Source organism: Podarcis bocagei (genome assembly GCF_964188305.1).
Source record: "Podarcis bocagei genome assembly, chromosome: 3".
NCBI lineage: Eukaryota > Metazoa > Chordata > Lepidosauria > Squamata > Lacertidae > Podarcis > Podarcis bocagei.
In genome coordinates this window covers 91225080-91244854 of record NC_138127.1, presented here as the reverse complement: position 1 = coordinate 91244854, position 19775 = coordinate 91225080, and the positions used below count along the sequence as shown (strand labels likewise).

At 40.8% G+C, this 19775-nt stretch overlaps 1 protein-coding gene across 1 annotated transcript; it reads left to right on the top strand.

Annotated features, from left to right (window-relative positions):
* Positions 1-2293: 2293 nt before the first annotated feature.
* CALM2 (calmodulin 2) lies at positions 2294-19310 on the top strand. The gene is made up of 6 exons (XM_081187148.1): positions 2294-2465; positions 9734-9764; positions 15747-15890; positions 15964-16070; positions 17428-17563; positions 18674-19310. Exons 1-6 carry the CDS (start codon positions 2463-2465, stop codon positions 18700-18702), a joined length of 450 nt encoding a protein of 149 aa, XP_081043274.1. The 5' UTR covers positions 2294-2462; the 3' UTR covers positions 18703-19310.
* The last annotated feature ends 465 nt before the right edge of the window (positions 19311-19775 follow it).

Genomic DNA, 19775 nt, shown 5'->3' with positions numbered 1-19775 from the left:
AGAGCCACAGAATTACAAGAATTATAAACATTAGAAAACACACTAGTGTTTCCTTAAAGGCTGCCAGGTTATAATACTCAGATATATCACCCTGGGTCCTGACAGCAATATAATTTGATGTGTCTCGAATATAACATGCCAACACCTCTCCTGTCTTACACACAAGGAATCTTGGTATTTTAAAAGGCAGCTTTCCAAAGCCATTTTTCCCTGAATGCAGATAACATCAGGTTTAACCTTCGTCCCATAAATTTGCCTCAACTCTTGCCCATGTGCCATTAAACTCTGCGCATTCCTACAAAAAGTCAAGACTTCTTCGTTGCTACACCCCTGACTTTCCTGGGGTTCCATAAACCCAAACCGAAGAGATGGATCGCCGATCCCGATTTTCCAGCTGCTTTTCACCATCATAGAGAGCCAGTGTGGTGTAGTGGTTAAGAGCGGTAGATTCGTAATCTGGGGAACCGGGTTCGCATCTCCACTCCTCCACATGCAGCTGCTGGGTGACCTTGGGCCAGTCGCACTTCTCTGAAGTCTCTCAGCCCCACTCACCTCACAGAGTGTTTGTTGTGGGGGAGGAAGGGAAAGGAGAATGTTAGCTGCTTTGAGACTCCTTAAAGGGAGTGAAAGGTGGGATATCAAATCCAAACTCCTCTTCTTCATCATGTTAGGCTGGGAAACTGTGCACTGAATTGCCTCTAGCAGAAAGGGCAAGGAGAAACAGAATATTACTCTGGTTCCCTTCCTTGCTGCACAACACCCCTCGCCACCTCTCGATTAGGGGAAGGCACCTGATGGTCTAGAGCCGAGTCACCCACCCAGCCCATGTCCCTGTATATTAACCCTCGCGATTCTGCCAAGAGCTGCGTTGCCACCCACTTTACACACACCCCTGTACGCTGGGCGGTCATGCTTAGTTTCCTACCCCCGTTGCATCAAACTGGCTCCCTCTGTCCCTTCGCATTGCTCAAAAGCACGTGAGCCGCCACATCGCACACGTCCGCTACACACTGCAATTGCAGCAGCAGCAGCAACATACCCCAGCTTCAAATAGCAATGCAAAGAATACATGAGTCTCCTTGGAAAACAGCCGATATCCTAGGAATCTAGCCGATATCCTGGGAATCAGCCGGTGTCAGGAAGGCGCTTTCCCGCTCTGAAGGAAAGCTGATCTGCAGTAGCATAGGGGGCGAATCGCCCCGCAAACTCCCCCCCATCAGCGCCTTTCCTGTCGTTTCCAAGAACCAAGGCAAATTAAAAACTCGCTCCAGCATTCTAGTCCTCAGCGATTTGTCCGGGTTTCCTCCCCAGTCCCAAGTTAAAAGTTTGCTTTCCTATCCACGGTGGTCTCCACCCTGCGTTCTTTCTTGCACCAGTCCCCCTGCCACTTTTATAGCCCCCGTTGCCCATGCATGTTAAGCCCCACGGTGCAGGGAGGTCACCGAGCTTGCAAGCGTGCTTAAGGGAGCTGGGCGGGTTGTAGGTTTGCAGCAGGCGACTCCTATTGCGCCCCTGCAGAAGTTGATCCGGCTCGGAAACGCCTTTTGCTTTTTCATTCTTTATTATTATTATTATTATCCCGAGGAGGTTGTTTGCACCCCCCTCGCAGCCATGGCTCTTTCCACACAGCCCTGCTGACATCTCTCTCTCTCCAAGAAGGCTTATCCAGCTTTTCCCTCTCAGCCCAAGAACTTTCCATATACAGGAGGCGCACATACACACGCATCCCGGCGCTCGGGCGCTCAGTAGCGCCAGCACCGGCTTCCCTCAAGACTCTGAGCGGCTCCAGCCTCTTCCTAGGGACGCGCCCGCCCTTTCCCGCCCATAACCCCCAGTTCCCACAGTCTGACTCCTTCGCAGGGGGCGCCTCGCTCCACAGCTCAGACTGTGCATGCCCGAGTGACGCATTGCAGGTACGAAGCCACCAATCAGCGGAGCCCCTCGGTCGTTGTCTCACTCGCACGCTTTGTCTTCCTCCGCGCTACGAAAAAGTCCCTCCTTTTCAAATTTATTTATATTCTTTTTTTTAAAAAAAGCTACGACTTCTCGTTTCTTGTCGATCCTTGTTTGTTTCTCGTCGAGTGGGGACGACTGACAGCATCGTGGCGGTGTGGGGAAGGAAAAGGGATAGACAGCCGCAGCGACGGTAACGGCTGCTTGAGGGCGTGGAGCCGGATCTCGTTTCGCCCCGCGCCGCGGCTTCTCTATGGTGATTTGGAAACGGGGGGGAAAGGAAGGGAGATGGGGCGGGTTAGGAGCGCGGAGGGATCCGGGAGAGCGGTGAGGTGGTTTATGAGGCGCTGCCGGCAGGCGCGCTGTGCCCAGTCTGAGGAGAGCTGCTGAGCAGTTAAGGTAGCAGGAGCAGAGGAGACGACTGACAGCGCGCCACTCCCGCCTACCGCGCTTAGCGAGGCTGCCTTCGTCTTCAGCGTTAGCTGCTGCCAAGCCCGGGCCAAGCCACCATGGTTAGCAAACGGGCGAGCGGGGAGAGGCGGTTTGCGTTTTAACTCGGATCGACGGTTGGGCCGCGCGCAACCGGCGCCTTTTTAACCTGAGGCTGGTGTGAGGCGGGGTGGGGTGGGGGAGAGAGGACATCCGCCTCCCGGGGGGCTGTGGGGAGGTGCGGGGGAGGTGGTTCGTTCCGCCCCCCCTCCGCTTGTGTGTTTTATCTCAACGTTCCTCGGCTGGATTCAAAATTCAAACCACCGGCGACAGTTGTTTTCGGCGCCATGCTGCTTTTTTCTCCCTCGCGTTCTGGACGAGAGAGAAATACGCATATGCACAACCTACATAGTCGGCGGCAGTTTTCTGCCTAGTCGAGGGATTTTTGTTTAGGGGAAGAGCGGCTGAGAAGGCAGGCGCAGGCGGCAGTTGGCTGCAGGGGCGCGCGCGCGTTTATGTGGGGCGGGGTGGGTGCAACAGCGTCGTTATAGCAACCGAGATGTCACCGCCGCCCCTTCCTTGGCAGCCCTCGGCTTGGGGGTGGGGAGGCAGCTGCTGGAATCCAGAACCGCGATCGCTGATCTCTCTCTCTCCCCCACCCCCTAAACAAAAAAAATAAGGCTTGAAGGCGTATTTGGGGAGAAACTCGGTGCATGCGGAACGGCGTGTTGTCGGGGAGGGGGCGGCTGCGAGAGGGAGAAGTTGCGGGGTGCTGCTGCTGCTTGATGCATTGCAAGATCGCACCTGGAGGGATGGGGGATGCAGGGGGTATCCACAGCGGCAGCGCGAGGTCGCCAGCTTTGCTCGTCCTCAAGGGTAAGGGGGGAAAGGGAGAGCTGTAAGAGAAGATCGACCTTCGCATGAGAAAATGCAATCTGCAAAAGCCCAGAGGCTTGGAGTTTCATGATGTTTGTGCAAGGAGCGGGGCGGGGAGGGTAGGATGAGGCAGACGGTGCATGGGCTCCCCCACCCCTGTGCTGTTAGCTAAAGAGTGCGGTCCCGGTAACCCCTGAGATAATATAAACCGTTCGTTGTTCTTGTGTATCCTTTTAAAAAGTAAAGGGGTTTTTTCTGTTGATGGCTGCTGTCGAGCTGTCACGTTATTAAGTAAAACTTGGCAGGGTTATACCGAGTTGTCATGCACTGGAATAAAGGCACTTATTTGGAAGGAGACTTGAGGCAATCAATCTGAGGGTCTGCTTGAACTATCCAGCAGCATAATGCAGAGGCTGTTGCTGCAGTTTTCACTCTAGGCGTAAACCCTTGTGAAGAGAGAGCAGCTTCCTTGTCTAATAGCAACTGTGACTCCCGCTGGGAGCGCAGCAAGGATATGTAAAAGGAAAAAAATCTTTCCATGCTAATTTTGCAGTAAGATCTTAAAGGCATTAGAAAGCTGGGCATGATTTGATACTCCTAGTCTTTTGCAAAGCAAGGGTGTGCTGTGTGAAGGAGATGGCTACAGACCTCTGGCTTGGCAGTCGTGGGTTTATTTTCACTTCCTATTGAAGGAATTGCTTAGATGAGCTCAGTTAATACCTTTTCACTCAAGTGAAGTTGAATGATTTGTTTTGACACTAAGGCTGTATGCGGATGTATTCATCAAGGGAAACTAGCTTTTCAGTGGCCATAAAAGTAGAGGTTCATATACCAAGGGATAATTTTAGATATTCAAAGCTATCAAGATTCCAGTTAGTGCTAGTATTCTGGGAACCTCATCTACAAGATGAGCATAATATATGAAAGTTGTTTTCTGTTACTCTGTGAGAGGCTTAATATTGACCATCTTCTAAATACTTTTCCATTCCTTAAATATATTGGGTGCTGTGTCTCGCAAACATAGTGACCTACCTGAGAGAAATTGTGCATTGCTTTAGATTTGGAGAGTAGATGTAAACCATTTTGTAAGCGTTCTGCAACATGTTTAATTTGGGTATGTCAGCCTCAGCAGCTGTCTCTTAAGCAGCCAACCATGGACAATTATGAAGCTGTGCCTGGAATATGAATATACTGAAGGCTGGAAAAATCCAAGATGCCAGATCACAAACACTCAAAAATAAATAAATGTTGACACCTAGGAATATAAACACCTAGGAATATAAACTTACCATTGGCCGGCCACTTGAGAACCAGATACTGGCCTAGATGGAACACTGGCCTAATTCCACAGACCCTTTGCATTCTTTAAAGGCTTCTGTTTTGAGGCATTGGAAAATTTTTAGTGCCTACCTATGATACTTTGTTTCCCCAGGTACTGTTTGTTTCTCAAGCAATGTATTGTGAGTAAATGGTCAAACTAGAATAAAAAATTAATGGAGAAAATGAAACACTTTGAAGATCTTATCCAAAACTCAGGCTTTCTTCCTGGTGTCCTCCTTTTTGGAGCTCCTATTGCATATATCTGTTGATAGCCATGCTGTTAGTATAGGGGTTGGGTTCAAAGCCTCCCAACAATAGAGCCCCTTCTCTATTGACAAATGTTTTCTTCCACAGTATTCCAACCTGGAACCCCTTCACATAAGGATTACTGGTCACTATTTCCCCCTCTGTCCTCAATGGAGTTTGCCTTAAAGCATTTCCCCCCCATCTACACAGAAATAGCCCTTGGTTCCTTTTTTCAAAGCTTGTCTGTAGCCTGTTGCTCACGACCTTCTACACTTTAAAGGTCTTTTGTTTTGGGGGGTGAAATTAGGGATGTCATGGAGAGAGATGGGTTTCACCAGGAGAGCTAGAAGCTATCATTATTTATTAAATTTCTATACTGCCCTTCATCAGTAGAACAAAACAATAATCCCTCTCCCACAAACACATTTAAAAGGGTATAGGATGTTAGTCAGTCAAAAGCCTGGTTGAAGAGGAACATTTGCACCAGGTGCCTAAAAGTATATAATGAAAGTCTTCCCTGCAGAGAGAATTCCACATACAGATTCACTGCAGAAAAGGCCCATTCTTGTGTTGCCACCCTCCTAACCTCTCATTGAGGAGGCACAGGAAGAAGGGCCTCAGGATGGTTGCAGGGTCTGAGTAGATTCCATTGCAGCTGAGCCTGCACTGAAGCTCATTAGTATATGTTTCCTTGCAGCATAAGTTAAGATGCTTGTAGATGTGAATGGCAGGTAGCGACACCTCAAAATTCCATTCATGCTATGATGTTTAGGTCAGATTGTTGTTTCTCTTGATAGAGCTACTACAGAATATTATAACTGGTAATTTTTAATGAAAGTACATGGTCAGTTCAGTGTATTAGTAGTACTCTTCTGTGGTGATGACCTCTTGGATGTGGGCCCCTCATTAATCCTAGCTTGCATAAAGGGATCCACTTTCATCTTGCATAGGCCTACCTCATATTTGAACTTGCTCACTTTACCTTGGCATGATAGAGGAGTGCTAGTTTACACCAGCACGTCATGATACCTTCCATTAGTTTCTCTGTCGTAATCTGAATTTCTCACACAACTTCCCCATAATACCATGCTTTTTAGTCTTGGATTACTTCATCTTGTAAGAAATGTTTCCTCTTTCTTTGCCACAAGTATATACCTAGACTCTGACCAGATGTTTGGAAGTATTCTATAAATGCAACACATATGAGCTATGTGTGCAATTGGCATGCACTCTTTCTAGGAAATACATGAATTGCAAAACTAGAAATTTAACCTCAAAGTCAATTTATTTATACCGGTTCTTCCTCCCACTCCAGTAATTTCAATCAATCCACCTTGCTTCATGGAGCAGGCCTAGCTCCGAAACAGGTGAACAGGGTCCTTGATCATATGCGGAATGTACAGCTTGCACCAGTGACTCACCGTAGTCTATTCAACTTACTGAAGCAAATCTTCTTGCCATACAAAGTTGCCATACTCTTCAAATGTTGCACAATGCAGCTCTTTGGCAAATAAGGGATATAGTATATGACTGAAATACCTCCCATCCCCCAAGCCCTGCTCATGTAAGATTGTGGGTAAGGATGAAATACCTGATCCACCTCTCTCCACCCCACCTGACATACATTTATTCAGAAATACACTTGATTCCTGTGAACCAGATGAACACACTCCATTTGTAATCAAGATCCAATAAGTGAGTTAACAAATCAATTTGAGGGTGGGGAAAATAGCCAAAACAGGAGCTTGCCTTTGATTCTGGGCTACTCAGTCTTGCTGTTTTCACTATCTCGGTGAATCGGTTTCCTGAGGGGAAGTGAGCAGCAAGTTCACAAGACTCCTGCTAAATGGTTTTTTTAGCCATAGTATTAATGGTAACCAAGAGTGGTGCTTTTTGCAGGCTTCACTTCATGCATAGCTACCCCAGCATCCTCTACTTCCATTCAGTAAGTTTAGCTATATGTGTATGGCCATTTAGGCAGTATATAAAAATAGATGGTGTTAAACTCATAAAGTAGAAGGGTGTGAAGCAAACTGAGAAAGCCCTTTCTGTGTATATTTCTTTTGCCTCTTCCACCACACACACTCTTACCTAACTTGAGGCCACAGGGAGAGTTAGGATCTTGGTTTATAAAACTAAAGACTGACTTTGTTGAAATACATACTGAGGTGCACCTTAGGTCTGGTATCTTCAAATGGAATACAGTCCACTACAGGGTTATGAAGTGCAGGCCTGTGTAGCTTGTGATTTGAAAGCCATCTAGAAGAAAGCTTACCAGCAACATACAATGATGCACCAAGTCTTCAAATATATTTGTGCCAGAACAATTAAGTCCCATCCTTCAGTATCTTGTTACCTTTCTCTTTAGTAACTAAGCTGTAGGAAGCTTGAGTATGGGGAAGGCAGTTAGTGTCATTCCACTTTGGTTCATATGTATGTACAAGGAACTCCCTATTTGCGCGGTGGTTGCGTCCTAGGCATTTGCACGTGTCAGCGGAGCACGCATCTCCCCACCCTTTTTCAAGTCGAAAATGACCTATGTGTCCGTCAATTAAACATGCACAAAATGGTCACTGCCTGTAATTGGAAATTTATTGTATATCTAGTTGGAGATTGGGGGGCTTGCAACTTAACCTGAAAATAATTTAATCTGGGACTATAAAAGTGAAGATTACTTGAAAATGTGACAGATTTGAACATTAATTTCTGTTGTATCCAGAGAACAGTTCAGGTGGCCTGCTGGTGAAGGAGGTTGCTACTGCTCGGCTTAATATGGTTAGTTAAAATTGGTTGAATGGTTCTGTGGTAGGTTGGACTATGGTTCTGTGGCAGACTGGGCTAAAAATTAGTGTTCTGGACCTTTGGGTTTCCAGGTGCTACATTGGGCTACCATCATTCCTAATATTGGCTAAACTGACTGGGGATAATGAGGGTTGTAATCCAATACCATTTGGTGACCTGAGATTGAAGGGCACTGTGCTACATGATGCAAACTGAGATGCTTTCGTATTATGACTAATCTGATGTAATATAACTTGGCTTCAGGTGGGGGATTTAAAATAAGACAATATAACCAACCTCTCATTTTGGTTCCAATAAAGAGGTTATAGATAGTTTTTTTCCAAGGGAGGTGTGGCATTGGTAACCTCTCCTAAATTTTGGGATCCTTTGGAAAATAAGTAATGAAATCATACTTTTGAAAATGTTAGCTTGATTTTATTGATTTCAAGATTCTTACATTTCATTGTATGATACTATTAATAAGTAATATTAATATTATTGGGTGAATATGCTACTTAACACTTTATACTTGCATGCAGTTTTCACTAGGCTTTTTAAAAATTGAAGACTGATTTGTACGTATAGGGGTTTTTGTATTGTGGAGAATAGCCTTGTCATCTTACATAATATAAATTAATGCTATATTTAAAATCTGAAATACAATTGTAAGATACTGCTGAGTGCAACTTGAGATTTTTTGGTGTTTATGAAACTTATGAATGCTAAGAGACTTGGTAGAATTTAAAACATTTTTCATATATCTGTTTCTTGGAAGAATTACAGTTCACTTTTGACAACAACAAACACTTCTCATTTATAGTAACTTTCCATGATGCACATCTAAGATGTGTTTTTTCTATAAAACCATTATTACTCTTAATGTTGAAAATTAAGTTTGCATTGAGGAAAATCTATATTTGCACCTGAAAGAAGCAGGATGTGGTTAAGATGTTTAAAATCCTGCTCGCATTTTGCTGTGGTTTCTGTGAACATATTGGACTTGAACCACATGGGAACTTTTGATGCAACCTGTAACATACAAGTATAGCTCAGTTTATGCTGCAGGAAGCCCCATTGGGGTTCTTGACATAACCCAGTAACATTACTTTTCCCCAAGAAGTGTATATTTTAAAGTATGATACCTATTGTGCATTATTCCCTACAATAAGTGTTGCACAACCAGTTTGCTTCCCAGTCCAAAGAACATAAATTCCCATTCAGTTTAAATTTGGTCAACAGGATTGCAAGTTAAGGTGAGGCTCTCCATAGAAATTGGCATATGTGCCCTACTCAAAGTCATGAGCTTGCTTAAGCTGAATATATGGCAGGTTCTTCGTAATATCTGAAAGGATTATTCTATGCCTCAGATGAATATTGTTCCAAAGCTTCAGGGCAATTGAAAACTGCTCTTAGTGCCAGGGAACACATAGTACTGTTGATGTACAGTCTCTATAGTGTTATGACAAGTAATTGGCTAGGCCTCTAGTTCCAGTCATATCAAATGAATCCTTGATGCACAATTTAGTTTAAATAGTTTAGTGACATGTCATCATCACATTTGTGAAATTTACTGGGTACAATATTGGATATCAATCTTTAGTTCTCCATTGTTACGATTCACTTTGATCATGCCCAACACAAAGCCGCTTCAGCACTGTGCTGTCTGTTTGTTTTGCATTATTTAATTTGAGGTAGAATATCGCTTGAGCAAACTGCCATCTGGCTTAGTTTCTCTGCTGCACCCAAGCAGTTGGCTGCTACGTAAGGGCAAGGGATGAGAGCTCAACCTGTCCCAGCTGTCAGCCAGAAAATCATCTGATGCAGATAACTCCCCTTCATAAAAACTGCAGCTGTATGAGAAGGGCATGCAGGATCACCCCACCCCCATCAGTTTGCAGCGGACCAAGGGCTACTGGGATATTAGACCCATTCTTTATTGAAAGGCAGTGCCCAGATTGAACCCAAGTAGACTTAATGTCCATTCAGAATTTTTTTCTGATTCTGGCATTCCCAAAATGATTCCTTGCCAAGCTTTATGTGGAAATAGCGGTGTTTTTAGGAGCAGGCAAATCTGTAAGTAGGATGTCAATTTTCAAGGTACTAATTTAATTTCCCTTTATCTTTATAGGCTGATCAACTGACAGAAGAGCAGATTGCAGGTGAGATTCTAAATATACACTACTTGTGATCATGGTGATATAAAACTTGCGTAGTTTTCAGTTGATGTGCAACTTTGTAGTTATAAGTAGCTGTGATGCTATAAGTAGTATTGTAGAACTAATAATTAGAAGATAAACATTTCTTGTGTCACACGGCCTTATTTTTATCAGTACCCCTAATTTTATTATATAACTAAGAACTAACTACACATGACTTCTTGACATTCATAACTCACAGGACAGAACTGTTGCATTGCCTATAATACTTGCTTTTCTTGCTGTAACAAATTGGCATGTGTGCACTTCTGTACTACAAGCAGCATACACATTTACAAGCTTTCTCTCCTTGTGCAGCAAGTTACACAATCTGGATTCATACTGACTCCTCACTCCTTTGTTGCTATTAACCAAATAAGATAAAGAAATTAAGATACTAGTATTTTTGGTTTGGGGGATTGATTCTGTATATGTGATTATTTAGATTTTTGTACCTCAGATCATTAATATTTATCGAGTGGTAAAACTTTGCTTAATTCAAGCCCAAGTTTAATGATCAACTTCACTTTTAAATTTTTTAAAGATGCTGTCACAACCCAGGAAGTTGAATAATGTAGTTATTCACGTGTATCCAGTGCAGTTAGGTTTAATAGTCTCTTAACATGTATGATGCCAGTTGTTTAATAGTTTGTGACCACACCAAACTGTGGAAATCAGCAAACAGTTGCATGGTAGCATCAAGAGAAATTGCGTGCATGTGTAGAAAAAACACTTCTTTGTAGCTGGTCAGAATAAACATTGATTTTGTACAGTTTCCATTGAACACAAGCACTTAAATAATATTGGTGTAGCTAACATCTGCTGGTTAGTGAATCAGATCAACTGCTACACCATTTGTAGCCTTCAATTGATAGCGTTGAGTGATATGGTGATTTTATGTTTATCAAGTAGCTCATTTTAAAAGTTCTCAAATCAGGTATAATTTATATTCATTAATACTTTTAAAGCATAGCTAACACTATGCTGGTGGAAGGATATTCCCAAAATTCAGGGCCTGCATTTATGTGGGACAAGATGGGTAAGCTGCTTTCCATGGTCCAATGCATGTCAGGTCTCTAGAAAAGTGTCTTAATGGCAAATGTTGTGATACTTTGCACTGATAATAGAAGGGGTGAACATTGTATGCTACTACTGTTAAGGTGTGTATGAAAGTAGTGTTATTGTTGCATAGATTCCTGTATACAATGGGGAAAATTGGGCATTTAAGTTTTGGGAATGAGATGCCCTTTATTTAAAGCTGCCCTCTGAATATTTGAATATTACCAAGTGTATAAAACTCAGTTGTCTACTAACCTTGTTCTAAAGTGATCAACAATAAAAAGCAATAAAAATAAAGCGGCAGTTTAAAAAATGTTCTGTGGCTATTGAATATAGAGCAAGTTGCTGATGTAATCTTAAAATCTTAGGAAAACATTTTTCATTTATTGGGATTTTAGTAACTTCCCTAAGTGGTTTTAATACAGTAGACAGAAAGCTTAATCCAGGGCATGTACTAGGTATTCCATACTCAAAAGGTATTTCCTCACCTTCCCTGAGGAATCTACTAGGCCAGACACTGGATAGAACTAAAACGCTTGAGTTAACCAGCCCTTAAAAAATTATTTGCCATTTCTTTGATTCCTGATGTGTAGAGCATTGATTATAAATGGTATATAGTGTGATTCTGCAAGATGGGAGTAAGGGCTAGTTATGAATAGTAAGTGCCTTTGTAATGGGCAAGTTTTTATCCTTCCTTTCCCATCCTTACATTTAAAAAGTATGCTGACAGTTGTAGATACAGCTTGCTGTATTGGGTTGAATGGACAGCACTTATTCATGCGGTTTGCCACCCATTCTGCACATAGAAAATATACATTTTTTTCACATGTTCTAGGCTGAGCGATACTCATATTGAGCCTTAAGAAGTGGTAAGTGTTCAGAAGCTAGATAAAGAGCACCATGCAAGTGTTGGTGTATTTTGTCAAAAGTTGCACAGCTGAACCCTAGTGGGAACCACATCAAGATGTGTCAGGATACTAAACCAGTAGAACACGTTTTTGCATAAAACATGGGATAAATGTGTCTACTGTCAGCATACATTATCATAAAGGAAAATAAAGTAGAGCCAGTGTGGCGTAATGGTTAGAGCATTGGGCCAGGACCTGGGAGAGCAGGGTTTGAATCCACTCAGCTGTGAAGCTCCCTAGGTGACCTGGGGCCAGTCACCATCTCTTAGCCTAACCTGCCTCACAAGGTTGTTGTGAGGATGAAATGAGGAGCAGGGGAACCTTGATCCTTGAAAGATAAAGGTGGTATATAAATGTAGTAAATAAAATAAAGTTTCTTATTAAAGAATAGAATAGTGTGGTATAGGGAAAGTTATGAGGGATTCATATTATATTCCACATTTCTGATATTTAACTTGTGCTTCAGTGAATAACAGTGGTGTTTGTGAACATGAGAATTAAGAGGTGCATAAGTGGCAGAGAGAAAGCAAATGGAGTATTTAAACATGCACCTCATCTTTTGACACCTAGGTGCCCAAGGTAGCCAGCAGTAGTAAAATATAAAATATAAAAATCCATATTAAAAATACAAATAAAAAAACCAGAGTGGTTTACACAGTAGAAAAACAAATATTAGCAGGTCAAAATCCTGTATAAACAAAAAGGTCTTCATTTATTGACAAGGTCTGTAGGGTTAGGTGGACTACAGTGTGGACTATACAAGTGCCTATGGGTAGAATCCAGAGCCTGGACGCTGCTACCATAAAGGCCCTTTCTCATGTCTGTGCTGAACATGCCTTAATTATTGGCTGGACATAGAGATCCTTAAAGGTGTTAAAACTTGGGCAGTCTCACGTAGAAGGTGGTCCTTCAGATAAACCGGGCCCTAAGAAGTCATACTTTAAGAAAACATAATCAGCAATTTGAATTGTGTCCAGAAGCACATCAACAGCTGCTATGCATATAATAAGTTTCTAGCAGAGTAGCTGTGTTGGTCTCCTATAGCAAAAACAACAGTCTTTCGAGGTGCCACATGACTGTTTTTTTGTTTTGCAAGAACCTTAAACTTAAAAAAAAAAGATTAAGGTTAAAAGTGAATCTTTTGGCTACAGGCTAGGTTTAAACATGGCTTCCAAATTCCAGGAAGTAACAGGAGGCATGCATTAGATTTGCTTTTTACAACAGCCTTAGGATAGAGGCTACGGCAGTGCAAACCTATGTTATCCTAGCTATCGACTCTTAAGTAGTCACCACTCAGAAGTATGAATTGTATGTTGCATATTCCTTCTTTGCTACATTTCTCCAAGTCCTAAACTAAACCAAGGCAGAACCCAGTGAAATATTTTCCTGGACTCTTACAACATCATGGTGTGGGAGGTAGAGGGATTTATATTTTCCTATGGTGGGAGAGGGGAGCTCCCTAATGTAGAAATCCATAACAGGGATTCAAGTCTAACATTATGTTTAAATCTTTCTCTGTGTGTGTTTACAGGGTTCGTAAAATGACATTTATACATGCATCTCCCAAAGTTGTTTAATACAGGGGGGAAATGCTACTTGATTCTGCTGAATGTGTAAACTGGTCTTAACCTTAACATATTTGGCTTTTTCCTGGTTAACTGAAAGAAACAAATATCCCTAATGTAAAACTAAAAAGATACTTTAACTACTGAGAGGAGGGTTTTTTGTCATAAAGCTTTGGATAAACTGTTGAAACAAATAAAACAGTAATGAGTGTAGTAGTCTGAACTGATCTTTCAGTTCAAGCTTGAAACCTGCTTAAATGCTGTCTGAAGGTCATGGAAAAACTGAGAAACATGGGATGATACTGCAGTATTTGGAGTCTCGCTGTAATTGGAGTCAATTTAAAGCAGGGAAGGGAAGCTTTTGGCCCTCCAGATGTTGTTGGACTGCAGTTCCTGCCATCTATGACTATGGAACATGACTGCTAGGGCTGATGTGAGTTGGGAATTCTAGAAACATCTGGAGGGCCACATACTCCTCTTCACTGTTCCTACTTTTAAAAAAAGTTCAAACCATTTACTGATCTTACCACACTAATCTGAATGCAGGAAGATTTTTCATTCTTGGTTGCCAGAACCCACAGTACAGTTTAGCAGTGGGGCATCTATCAACGCAAAAAACTTCATTTTCTTAGTCAAATTTCCAAGATTGATCAGTTAGTTCCATAAATTTCAAACTGTTTAACAGGTGTGCTATGCCATGGTCATAGCAGTTTGTGATAAACTACTGTCAACACAGAGGTGAGCCAATCCAGGATTTTCCTATGGGCAGAAGGATAGGAAGGTGCTGCACATGGAGCATCCACTTCAGAGTTCCATTCCACAATCCTATACAGTCATACCTTGGAAGTTGAACGGAATCTGTTCCGGAAGTCGGTTCGACTTCCAAAATGTTTGGAAACCAAAGCATGGCTGCAGGAAGCTCCTGCAGCCAATTGGAAGCTGTGCCGGACGTTTGGCTTTCAAAAACAGGAACACTCACTTTCAGGTTTTGATTGTTCGGGAGCCAACGTGTTTGAGATCCAAGGTACGACTGTATCTCATTCTATATATCCATTTTTCCATATATCTCCCCTTTGGGCAAATTAATACTGATATTCTTTTCCTATCAAAACTTCTGCTCTTATCTCAACAAGATTATCAGCATCTATCCAGCTCTGTTCTTTAACTATCAAAGAGGCTAGTTATCCTGTTTTTCTCTGCAGCTGAGCATCTAACCTTACATGGTCACCTTCAATAGGGGATTGAACAGTCTGTGCTCTTAAAATTAAGGGTAGAATAAAGTCTATGAACATGCAGAGATAATGGAGAGCCTTTCAAAAGTATTCAGTCCTGTCAGGAGAAAAGGTGGGGTATAAATAAATTAATAATAAAAAATAAAGTGGCACAAATCCGATGTAATAAAAGACACTAAAATATAGACTGTTGTTCATTACTAGAAAAGGACATGAATATTAGGGAATGTGAGAAACTTGGTAGAAAAGTGATAATTGGTAAAATAATAGATTCCTCTGGTTCTATACATGGGCAAAGTAGCTAGCATGCTATATATATAGTGCATTGAAAACCTTCAGCAGAACAAATAGCTTCAAGGTGCTTCATAGGTAACAATTAATAAATGAAATAACAGTCAACTTTGGAAGCTTTTTGGCCTGGAAACCTGCTACTAGGGTCATATTATTGTTCCCATAACTACCTGAGGACAATTATGGAGGAATAAAGGTACTCATATTGTAAATGTAATGTACTTGAATTGGTGGTAACCATTCAGGAAGTATTATGCAATTGTGGACAACTTCCTATGCTGTGACAGTGGAAAAAAGAAAACGGTACTCAGAATTACTAAGAAAGGCATTGAAAATAAACAGCCTATCATAATGTTAGTATATGCAACTATGATGCTACCATGTTTGGAATATACTGTATCTGGTCACTCCATGCAAATAAACCACAGGGAAAAATACAGAAAGGAACAAATGATGGATAAGGTATTAGAGAAACTTTTCTATGAGGAAATAATGGTTATGGCTTTTCAAGTACAAAAGAATTCAAACAGTTGACTTGACACGCTGTAAACTGGTTGAAAAATTGGCTGATCACTTGTGAAAATCATGGGCTACTCTACAATTACATTCTTGGCAAGACTTTGCCACTTGTATACAATGCAGGTCAGCTTGAAAAACAGCCCTGGCTTCTGCTCAAGGCAGGTTACATAAGAGAGTGTTCAGAAAATGTTAGATACCTCAGATCTTGCTGAAGCCATATTAGTTTGGACCTGGGTGTGCTTTAGTTTCTTTGGATTCATTCATTGTGCTTAATGCTTCTCAATTCCTGTGCAGTTTAAAAGAGTTTGTAGAAATATAAAGTTGTACAAGCATATATTTAATTTTAAGCTGTCTAATCTTTGTACCCTATAGAATTCAAGGAAGCCTTTTCGCTATTTGATAAGGATGGAGATGGTACTATAACGACAAAAGAACTGGGGACAGTGATGAGGTCACTTGGGCAGAATCCAACAGAAGCAGAGTTACAGGACATGATCAATGAAGTAGATGCTGATGGTAAGCTTCTTCTAAAATAGTTAAGTTGCTCCAAAACCAATGGCTTTCATTTAACAACCAAATTATCTTACAGGCAATGGCACAATTGACTTCCCTGAATTTTTGACAATGATGGCAAGAAAAATGAAGGATACAGACAGCGAGGAGGAAATTAGAGAAGCATTCCGTGTATTTGATAAGGTATTCAATTAATACACTCGGGAGGGGGAATATCTGAAACTGCAAATTCAGAGAATTTTCATATTCAGCACCAGATTTCTAGTTTCAGCTAAGTTAGCATTCGCTCTCCATTTGGCTGGGTTGTTTATCTCAATCAATTAAACTTAGTGCTGAGAAACAGGTCAGATTCTTAATCTCCGGAAGCCCTGATATGAATTCATATGAATTTAGATGCAACTTGAGGTGTGCTGGTTGAGGCCCTGCTTAAAGTATCATCTTATTTGGTTAACAAATTTATATACTGCTTGATTGTAAAAAAATATATCAAAGTGTCAGTTCTTTAAAACACTTCTTCATACTCTCTCCTATAAATGCTTTTAGGAGGTTGGTTCCTAACTGGTTCTGATACGTCTGCTGTTGATACATTTTATTGCTTAACCCATGTCATGAGCATTTTGAGAATTTGTTACTGTTTAAGATCTTACGTCCAGTTACTTTGTGACATTTCTGAAAAAGATCAAGCAACAGTTGGAAGTTGAAACTAAACCTCTCATGAGCTCTTAAACCTGTCATATATGCTCCCTGTGAGAACAGGCCTTTGCCCTGATCTAGTTAGCTGTTTTTATGTTCTTAACCCATTAACAAATTGGTGTATGTTCGCAGAACAATTTTTAGATATTCTTATTTCCTATTAAGTAGTTCTTGCTGAGGCAGATAAAGGAAGCCCTCAGATACTGTGACAACTCATAAAGAGTAGGCATTCATTCATATCGCTACTGCCCTGCAAAACCTAGGCTTGGCTATGTTGGAACTATTTCATAATAACACTCTTTACTCCAAACAAAATAAAAAAATTCCTTCCAGTAGCACCTTAGAGACCAACTAAGTTTGTTACTGGTATGAGCTTTCGTGTGCAATTCACACTTCTTCAGATACCATTGAGTATCTTCAGATACTCCGTTGTGGAAGTCTAGTGATGCAAACCAAGCAACAATCTAGCTAGTCACCAACTGCATAATATGACTGGTTTCTGAAATTTAAATGATATGTTTCTTACAAAACAATAAAGGTATAAACAATTCCAGGGATAATTTACGTATTGGCAACACCATTCATAACTTAAGTGACCTGCATGTTGATTTTATACCCAAGGCAGTCCAAAATACAGATGGTGCTATAAATTTTAAGTAGCTCAAAATTTCTGGCCATGTTGTGCACCTCTAGGCAAGGATGGGATTTGAAGGGGATAGTGGATTAAAAAATGGAAGTTATGCCTGATCAAGGCAGTTTCTGGCATTTATTTCCTGTTGCATAAGTACTAACTTGCACACAGCTGAATATAGCAAAGCTCAACAAACTACTTGTAAATGTTTTACAGGATGGTAATGGTTATATTAGTGCTGCAGAGCTTCGCCATGTGATGACAAATCTTGGAGAGAAATTAACAGATGAAGAAGTTGATGAGATGATTAGAGAAGCAGATATTGATGGTGATGGTCAAGTAAACTATGAAGGTAAAATTGATAACTGATTTTCTCATTGACTAATATAGCCCTCATTGACTAATATAGCTGCCTGAACTTACTGGCCAGAATACAAATAAGGTTTGTTTCCATGCACATGTTGGGATATTCCATACTTGCATTCTTTGCTGCTGCTGCTTCAGCATTTGCAGCAAAGCTAGTATAGTTCAATATGGTCTAACTACCATTCTGCCACAAACTTAAATATGCTTAATTAATAAATAATGAATAATAAACTTTGCATATTTCTGTACAGTAGGAAAGTGGTCTGTTCTCAGTGTAATGCAGGCAGTGACTTTTATCATAGTACATAGCTGTTAGGTTTGTTCAGAAGTGCCATTGTAGTTTAAGTTGATCACTTATGTAAAACTCACTAAACAGATATTGCCCTGGGCTTAGAACATGCAGTTGGGCTATTTTATTTAAGGCATTTATATGCCACCCTTCAAAGTACTTATTTCAGGGCAGTTTCATTTGCATTATAAAAGCAAAACAAAATAATTAAAATATCATGAACTTCTAATGTTTGAAATACAGCATTCTTCTAATACTTAAAATACTAGCCATTAAAATATCTGTAAGGATAAAAAAAATGCCTTAACCTAGTCCCTAAAAGATAGACATACTGGGAGCCAGGTGACCTAGGAAACTTATATGGTGTGTCTAATATTTGAAATCTTCATGTAGATCCCTAGATCGATAGCTTTTCAGTTAGGTAGATAAGAAGTTTAAAAAGTTTTGAAAGAAAACAGAACTGTTTATTGATGCAAGGAGGGGAGCTACTAGTAGTAATAAGCTGTTATTTTAATTGTTGCTTTTAAATGTCTTCCAATGTATTTTGATTATTTTTAACTAGCTAGTTTTTATTAATGTTGGAAGCTGCCTTGAATCCCTGCTTGGGAAAAGGCAGGATATAAATCATTTTTAAAAAATTCTTATTATCATTTAATATATATCTGAAATATATCTGCCTAAGTTGTAGAGAGCTACCATTAAGAGTATTTCTAATAAGTAGAAGCACTTAATGTAGCAAGTTGATTCTTAATACGAACATGTTGCAGAAATACTTGAATAAACATGACTGTCTCTTTTCCTCTACAGAGTTTGTACAAATGATGACAGCAAAGTGAAGACACTGTACAGAATGTGTTAAATTTCTTGTACAAATTGTTTATTTGCCTTTTTCTCTGTTTGTAACTTATCTGTAAAAGGTTTCCCCCTACTGTCAAGAGAATATGCATGTATAGTAACAAACTCATTCCTCCATGTTTTCCCCTTTATCTGTCATCCTGATATTTTGGGGAAATGATCAAAGTAACAAATGTTTGCATGTGGCTTACTCTGGATATTTAAGCCCTTCCACACTTCTAAAGCTAGATGATGTGTTGGTCAAATGAGGGAACATCTAGTAGGTTATGCCTGTTTTAAAATTAGTTCTTTTAGGAAACTTAGCATGTTGTTGAAATGTAGTCTTAACTCTGTGTGGACTATGGACAGTCAACAATATGGAACTTAAAAAGTTTGCACTATTGCAAAACGGGTGTATTATCCAGGTATTCGTACACTATTTTTTGTACTGCTGGTCCTGTACCAGAAGACCTTTTATTCTATGGTTACTATGCTTTTAAAACTTTTGTTCAGCCACTTATTTTCAAAAGAATCTGCTTATGGCACAACTTGCCTCAAATCCATTCCAAGTTGTATATTTGTTTTCCAATAAAAAATTACAATTAACCCATATTGTTCCTCTGTCTCTTTAAACATCTTGTATATCTCTTGTCATGTTAATTCTTGATGCTTCAATAGGAACTGCAGATACAGACTTAAGAATGTCAGGGAGATGGCCCATTGGAGTTTCTATGTTAGGTATTTGTTATCTGTAATGCCTCTATTGACACATGAAATCATTGATCTATTCTGTACAGACACACTCAACTGTAAGGGACTGGTTTTGGGGTGTTGCTGGAGCTGGTTCTAAGTTGGGAGCTGTGGCCATAGTGGTGGTTTCAATTATACCCACTACATTAATTTGATGACCTCTGACTGCATTACTGTAAAAAGCTGAAAAGTATTGTCCATAATGTTTGCTTGAAGAATGGATTGGAAGCTTCAGCCTCTGTAGAGTGCAGCAGCTCATCTGCTAAGAGGTGTGGACAGATACTTGCATCATTTCTCAAAGCATAAGCACCGACTGCTGGTCTGT

What these genes read in the sequence shown, in the direction of transcription:
- CALM2 (XM_081187148.1), top strand. An exon ending in GACAGAAGAGCAGATTGCAG is followed by an intron (nt 9,765 to 15,746) that starts GTGAGATTCTAA and finishes TGTACCCTATAG; the next exon opens with AATTCAAGGAAGCCTTTTCG. An exon ending in TGGTCAAGTAAACTATGAAG is followed by an intron (nt 17,564 to 18,673) that starts GTAAAATTGATA and finishes TTTCCTCTACAG; the next exon opens with AGTTTGTACAAATGATGACA.